This window comes from Orycteropus afer, unplaced genomic scaffold (genome assembly GCF_000298275.1).
Source record: "Orycteropus afer afer isolate SDZICR_OR568_19922 unplaced genomic scaffold, OryAfe1.0 scaffold00356, whole genome shotgun sequence".
NCBI classification, from domain to species: Eukaryota; Metazoa; Chordata; class Mammalia; order Tubulidentata; family Orycteropodidae; genus Orycteropus; species Orycteropus afer.
In genome coordinates, this window is record NW_006921943.1 from 184501 (window position 1) to 192339 (window position 7839).

Consider the following 7839-nt stretch of genomic DNA (forward strand, 5'->3'; position numbering starts at 1 on the left):
GCCTTTTGTGTGTGACACATTGGTTTTCTTTGCCAACTGCATAATTTAGAGTCTGCACCTGTCCCTTTGCTTGAACTGCTTCTACTCAACAAGCCTTGTTTCAGTCCTCTCACTGTTTTTAAGATATTTCAGCAGAAGTCCTCTTGCTTGGCAAACAAAAGGAGTATGATTAGTAAATACTTGGGTTTCAGATGTGTCGTGACTTAATTCCAGCCCATACAATACTAAGAGGGCCAAACCAAAACCCAACCAAACTCACTGCTGTCGAGTTGATTTTGACTCATAGTGACCCCTCCTTGGGTTTCCGAGGCAGTATCACCACCGAAGTAGATTGCCCCATCTTCCTTCCGAGGAGTGGCTGAGAGGTTTGAACCCGCCAGCCTTCTGGTTAGCGGTCAAATGCCTTAGGCTCTACGCCTAAATTATGCAGTTGGCAAAGGAAACCAATGTGTCACACACAAAAGGCATACCTACCATAGACTAAGCTGGACAATGAGCTCCCACTAAGGTGGCCAGCCCCCTAAAAAGGGCTCTTGCTCATGATAGGTGGAATTTGTATACATCCGTGACACACAGAGCTAATAATATGTGTTAGTACTTTTAATCCTTGAGAAATGCCTCCCCTTCCCCAACTACTGATTCCTAAAGCCATTAAGAGGGGCAGAACAAGGCAACTGGTGGCTTAAAGGGAGCCCCAGTGGTCCAGGGTGAGATGACACAACCCAACTAGGTAGAAGAAAGGGTCCACACATTGGGCACCCTGGCACGGGGAGGCAGAGCTCACGAAGGGGTGAGGACCCATGCAGGGGAGAGGCCTGGTGTAATGTTCCTAAGCCCAGGTGGTATGAGGAGGGCACACACGCATGGGTGCTGGAGCCTGGGGGTGAGGAGGGTTCCACGCAACAGAGGATAATCACAGGGATCAGAGTGGAAGTGCAGCCAGGAGGCACCTACACGGGAGACGCAGGAGTGACGCCAAGAGAGGCTCGTCCACGCAGTGATCAACCCAACAGGTAAGTGTATTCTGCACACACACACGCAGTGATCACATGCCAGTTTGTTCAACTATTTAGAGGAGAACAGAAGAAAATCTCTTTTTTCTTGTTATTTTACATGATTTTTCATTGGGATGTGGTAATTTCATATTTTTAAAATTTAACTTAATTCTGCAAAACCTAACTTAACAACGGCTCATCACTCTTAACTTCTAATGTGAAGTAGGAAGGCACCAAACAACTCCTGTAGGTATGCTTTATTCTAAAAGTCCCGATATCAACACAAAACCAGCAAGTCAGAAATAAACAGGGATCAGCAGCCAGGCCAGCCCCAATACAAAACTGGCAAGTCAGACACACAGAGGGCCTGCAGCCACAGTCGCATGCCTCCACTGCTACCATCAGTAGTCGGTCCCGAACCAGCGGTTGATTTTCAGCACGCTGAGGTACAGGGCCAGGCTGACGACGAAGTACTCCTCAGTCTCTTTGATCCACACCAAGTCCACATGCAGTCTGCCTTCCGAGTCCACGTAGTCGATGCAGTATCTGAGCCCCAAGAAATTACAAGTGTCACAGGGGCTGGTAGAGGGTCGCATGCAAACCGGTGAGCTGAAGCACCAGAAGGGCTTTCCAGAATCATCCAGGAGCGTCACGTCCATTATAGAACAGCTCTGTGAAGCAAGCACAGGTGTTTACAGGGGTGAGGACCAAAAAGTGGGCCTCGGTGAGACACGCTGGAGGAGCTGCACGCGGCATCGGGTTGGGGCTGCTCTGAGGGGCACTTGTGGTCTGCTTCACACCCTAGGCTGTCACTAGTGTGCAGTGTGTCTCATTCCCAAACGGGCATCCAGATGTGCACAGGCCGCCCCCACTGGGCTGTCAGGGCAGAGCACTGGGAGCCCCATCCTCATGAGCATCCAGTTTAGGGGAACAGACGTTGTCAGACCACCCATACACTGGGCTCTCTGGTTCCAGGAGGGTGGGGACTCAGGAGACTGGAGAGTGGGGTGGATATGCCCCTGTCCCTGCCTGCCTCCCCTACACCGCCACACTCCCACTCATAAGAACTCCCACTTCTCTGAGACCTGGCCCCATCTTGTCTCTGCCACATGTCCAGGGCTCTGGAATAGCTCACAGTCTGTCACAAGTCTGTCTGGCTGCATCTCTCCCTTGTTCTTTTGGCTTGCTCACCTCTAAGCCGAACTGTCACTCTGAGTGACTTCAACATCCGTGGGGGCCCTAGTGGAACCGTCCAACCCATGGACACCTCTTCCTTGACCCAGTGACCTCTAGTTCACCTCTGTTCACTCCATAGTCACCCCCACCCCAACTTACCACTTCTTGTCATTGTGCCCCCCACAAAATCAACAGCCATGCATCCTGCTTTCGACCACGATGGCTTCACTTCCAGCTACTCCTTCAATTACCTGCACTACACCTGGCCTGCAGGCCCCCTCAGCACTGCTACACTGCAAGCCACCACCCACCAGTGGACCAGGAGGCCAATGTCTTGCTATGAGTTACCTTCATGTCCATTCCGACTCCTGGTGGCCCCATGTGTGCAGGGCCGAATGGCCCCGAGGGTTTGCAGGCCTCAACGTTTCAGAAGCAGACCCCCAGGCCCGGTAGACTGTTAAGCCTCATGGGGACAGATTGCCAGGTCTCTCTCCTGCAGAGCAGCTGAGTGGGTTCAAACTGCTGACCTTGTGGTGAGCAGCAGAGCACTTACCCACAGCATCAGGCCCCCTGGCCAGTGACGTTAAAGGTAACCACACTCGGGAGTTCCAGGGAAGGAGAAGGTGCTTGTGGACACGAGAACGAGAGGACACACACAGAGCCCCTGCCCTGACCTCCTGTCTCCAAATGGCCAGTGCAGCAGCCGAGCTCCGGCACTGTCTTTACCATGTCATCATTACTGCCCTGCTTCACGCCCCACACGGATGCTGTTCTCCCCTTGAGATGGCAAGCATGGCTTGGGGGCCATTTTCCTAATAATCTTTGCTCTGATGGCCCCTTTAACCCTCAGCAGGAGGAAACCCTGGAGAGGCCGTCTCCACAATTTCCAGAAGAAACGGGGTGTTTTGTTTTTGTTTCTTTTAATGTTTGTTTTTAATAGTAGTAAGTATAACTGAAATTTTTCTATTTTATGTCCTTCCTTTAAAAAAAAAGTTCACTCCTTTATCACAACTTCTTAAAATATATCTTCTAATTTCATTGCAAAAATTATGTGACAAAATACAAGTAGGCCACACCCACATTCAAGGCTAAAAGAGGCGAACGGGCTCTAAGCTACACTTGCCTTCCCACAAAGCCCAGCTGAGGGGGATTTACAGGGAAACCCTATGGAGGTTTCTACGAAAAGGTCTATGGGGCAACTGTCTGGGCAATGCGCAATCAACCCGCTTCCAACTCTGAAACGCAAAGCTGTGGTTCAGATCAAGCTGTTTTGCTAGAAGCCTGCACACTGTGGAATCTGCCGGCTTAGCCTGCAGACTTGGCAGCCTGGAGCTTAGAAGTTACACATCAGGAATCTGCATTTGCTACTAAAACGCTGTTTGGGATGTGTCCTCTGTGGGACTCAGTTGCCCTACACAAAGCACCATTGGAGACTTCCCTGTCACGATCCAAGCTGGGGGAAGCTGTGTTTCTCTGTACAATTACTACACTTCCCTGTTTATCCCAAACCCACTGCCATGGAGTAGCTTCTGACTCATGGTACCGCTAGAGGCCAGAGTGGAAGTGCCCCACAGGGTCTACATGGCTGTCAATCTTCACAGAAGCAGACTGCCTAGAGGAGCCGCTCTGGGTTCTAACTGCTGACCTTTTGGTTTGCCACCCAGTGCTTTTGCCACTGCACTCCACAGCTCCCTTTTTTCCCTGCACAAGATCAACAGCCACACTCATCTCACTCTGGACCGTCAGGAGACACAGAACCATCTAAGCATTGTTTCATTCTATGCCAACCGCTGAAGTCTGGCCTGTTTATCTTCTCTTTTTCTTGGTCCTCAAGGTCCCTTCTGAGTGCCACATTTTCACGTAGTGCCTAAGGCATTTGACTGCTCACCAGAAGTCTGGCAGTTCAAACTCACCAGCCACTCCTCGGAAGGAAGATCGGGCAATCTACTTGCATAGTGATACCGCCTCGGAAACCCAAGGAGGGGTCGCTATGAGTCGATCCAACTGGACGGCAGTAAGTTTGGTTTTTGGTTTTTTAATTTCCATTATAAGCCCTATCTAAATCCACCAAAGAAATAAAGAAGTAAGGTCCAGGCTTGTAAAGACAGGTACCAATATCCTTTTGTGGGTGAGAAACATAATTTTTTTACCAAAGTTTGAACATTTTTTCACAAATAAAGAGGACTAATGAAACACCTCATTACATCAAACAGCAAGTGGCTCAAGAGATAAGCCTGAGGACAGTGAAGGGCTTGAATGCCCCATGACAAGGGCCTGGGGTCTCGGTCTCCATCCTTCACACCCTAACTAGGTGCCCACACGGCTAGGCAGAGCAAAGCTACATTAGGGCAGCCCTCTGCACCTCCAGGAGGGAGAGCCCATGGTTCCTGTGGAGAAACCCTAGTCATCCCCCAAAAGAGAGGCGGAGAGGAACGAGAATCAGGGCAGGCCTGGGCACGAAGACCACCGAAGAAACCCAAAAGGGTCAGGACAGCTGTCCTCCTCCCTCCTGGCTTGCCAGTCCCACCACTAAATCCATGCTCCCATCCCCACGGCTGATTACCCACGAAGGTATGAACTGGCAGCTGGGGTCACTGTGTCCTGCAACAAGACACTGTCACTGCAACAACTCACAAACTGGCACTTGAGGGATTAAGATGCTGCTGAGTGCCACCGGCCTGATCCAACCTACAGCTCTGCTCTCTCGCCACAAGACAGACAGACAGACAGTTTCATGCAGTGGAGGACGCCTGGCCATACACTGCCTGCCATGCTTGGCACTCACAGCTCTGTCCCCATACCCTCAGTTCAAAACAGTAGGTGCTCACGGACGGGTTAGGAAGGAATGAAGAGTGTTGACGTCTCAGGGACTGTGGGCAAATCTCGAGAAACCAGGGTAATGATTCCAGGACTCAGAGGAAACATCATGCACACACATCAGCGTGCTTTTAAAAACTGACACAGAAAACGAGTTATTTTAAGAAGAGAAAACAATCAATTACCTTGATACAGCCCTCGAACACATTTGTTTTCCAAGAAAGGCCAACTTTTCCAATAAGAGGAACGTGCTGCGTGTTGTTTTCAAAGTTTATCACAGTGAACTTCACGTATCCATTCTCAATGTATCCTGAAAAGAGCAAACATAGTTTTAAGTCACTACATGTGCATGTGGGACAAGCAACCACCCTTTCTTGGGTCAACAGCTCACGTGAAGGACAACTAGCCTCACAATGGAGGTGAACAGGAGCTTGGCTCAGCCAGGCCAAGTGGTGCAGCTCAGGTCTAGAGCCAGGACATGTGCTCTGAAAAGGAGACCTCGGGGTGAGCCGCGGAAGGGGAGCACGGGGGTCTGGACACCCACACTATCCAATGGCACTGGCTACAAAGCCGAAGCTCCTCTAACTTGACTGAGCCAATGGCCATGAAAATAGTGAACCATAACAATGAGGCTTAGGAAACAGAAGCTGGAACTGGCAAAGAAAGGACAGTAGGTATGGGGAAGCCGGGAGAGAGACGTCCAGAGAAATGAAGGATCAGAGAGCACGTGAACACAGGAGAGGAGATCAGAGATGGGTGGGAGGGAGAGAGGGAGAAGTGGGTACAAGGATGGGGGATGGATGGCCGAGTGTGTAGTGGGAGGGGTGGAGGGAAGGGAGGAGTTGTCAGGGGATGGATGGATAGGTGGGAGGACAGGCAGACTGATGGACAGGTGGGAGGGTGGGTAGGTGAGTGGATTGATGGAGGGTGGATGAGTGGATACATGGGTGGGTGGCTAGATGGGGAGATAGATGGATGGGTGGGTTGATGGATGGGTGGGAGGAGGGAGGAAGGGGGTTAGTGGGTAGGGAGGATATGTGGGTGGGTGGGTAGGTAGATGGATGGATGTGTGGAAGGAGGGGTGAGTGGGTGGGTGGACTGATGGATGAAAGAACCCTTATACAGTCTTTCTAAAGTCTGAGCTCAAAGGCCCTGGCACCCCTTCAAGCAGCTGAGAGCTGACTGACATGGTACTCTTCGGGACAAAGGGAGCCCTCACAGCATGAGCAGCACGCACATTCCCAGTTCAAGGCCTCTGTGGTGGGAGACCCCACAGTCCTGCTGAGCTTCCCTGCTACCACCAAGCTCCACATGCCCCTCTCAAATGTGCCCTGAAAGCAACCAATGAGCAAAATAGCAAAATCATGCCTTCTCTGCTCCTGATGCTTCCTCCGAGAGACTGAACGAAGGGGAGTCGTCTGAGGGCAAAGGTGACAAACAGAATGGAGGCGATCGAGTGCTCCTTCAACACAGGACAAGATAGAGCCACAGCAAAGCTGCCTGGGAGCCCAGCCTCTGTTCTAAGAAGTCTACACAGTGCTCACCAATGAAGCACAGCCATCAGGTTAAAGCCAGCACCTCACCTGTGCCCAATCCTGGCGTCCAGGGAAAGGTTCACGACGGAGATGGAGAGGAGAGCCCGCAGCCATTTCTGGTGCAGGCTGCTGGCTGCCATTGCCTCAGAGTCTCAGTGTGTTCCAAGGACAAGGCCATCCCCATTCCTTCATGGCTGCCTGGCAATCAGCAGGACTGTGTGGCTGCTCTACCCATGCTCCCTGGGCACAGGAAAGGATGCCAAGCCGCACTGACCCTCCTAGGCAATAGCCACACCAAGGTCTCCATGCTGGGCAGAGGAACAGGGCTGGTCTGTGCACGAAGGAGGCCCGGGAATGACACTGTGAGTGGCCTGCTCCTGATCACTGCAAGCCACATATGGTCAAGGGGCCCTTGGCTGGCATTAAGGAGAAAGGCCTGATCAAACCCTGTTCTGTGTTTACAGTCCACATTACAGTAGATCTAAACAGATACAAAAGTAGAGGTAAGACAGATGTGGTGGTTATATTTGTGTGTCAACTTGGCTGGGCCTGGTTGAGTGGCTGGGCAGCTGGTGGTAGTTATTCCCCATCATGAGACTGTCAATCAACTCCATGGTGGGATGTACCACAAGCAGCTGAGTAGCTGCCTTTGGGATGTGGTCTGCTTCCTGTATATAAGGAGAAGCTTTGAGAATGGTCTCTAGCCTATGGCACACTTGGACCCTGCATGTAACCATGTTGTTGCTCAGCAGCCTGCTATGCTCTGCCGACCTCAGGCCTTACAATGGACTTACATTAATGGCTTGCCGTGTGGTTTGGTAACAGTGGGACTGTGCCTTTTTACTTGTCAACCTTGGGGCTTCTCAGCCTCAGCAGCCAGCAGCTGTCTGAGTGAAGAAAAGCCTCCAGCTCCAGTGGGCCAGAGCAGGAGGCAGAGCTGGACTCCAAGGTTGAGGGGCTTTCACCCAGCCCCTTGAGCCTGGCCCTTTGAACTTGGACTTAAAGAAAGCCTCCAAATTGTAAGAATAAACTCCTGTTTGTTAAGGCCATCCCATTTGTGGTATATTCTTGTCCGAGCGGCACTAGGTAACCAGAATACCAGAACGGGCTACTGGTTTAAATACCAGTGGATTCGTTTCCCAGCACAACCACAAGAAAGTACCACAAATTGGGTGGCTGATGAGAACACAATTCTATTGTCTCCTAGCTCTGGAGACTGGAAGGCCCTCATGAGGGTGTCAGCTGTGCTGACTCCTTTTAAGACTCTGTGGGGGAATCTGTCCCCTGCTTCTCTCCAGCTGCTGTTAGCTCCAGGT

The 7839-nt window shown here is 51.3% G+C and overlaps 1 protein-coding gene across 1 annotated transcript in view; it reads right to left on the minus strand.

The window, feature by feature from the left end:
* Positions 1–1396: 1396 nt before the first annotated feature.
* FBXO15 (F-box protein 15) overlaps positions 1397–7839 on the minus strand; it is a 66242-nt gene continuing 59799 nt past the window's right edge. Inside the window, exons 11-12 of the mRNA XM_007952725.2 lie at positions 5174–5298; positions 1397–1666 (exon numbers count right to left, since the gene is read on the minus strand). Of these exons, the coding sequence (XP_007950916.2) occupies positions 1397–1666; positions 5174–5298 (395 nt within the window). The remainder of the gene's footprint in view (positions 1667–5173; positions 5299–7839) is intronic.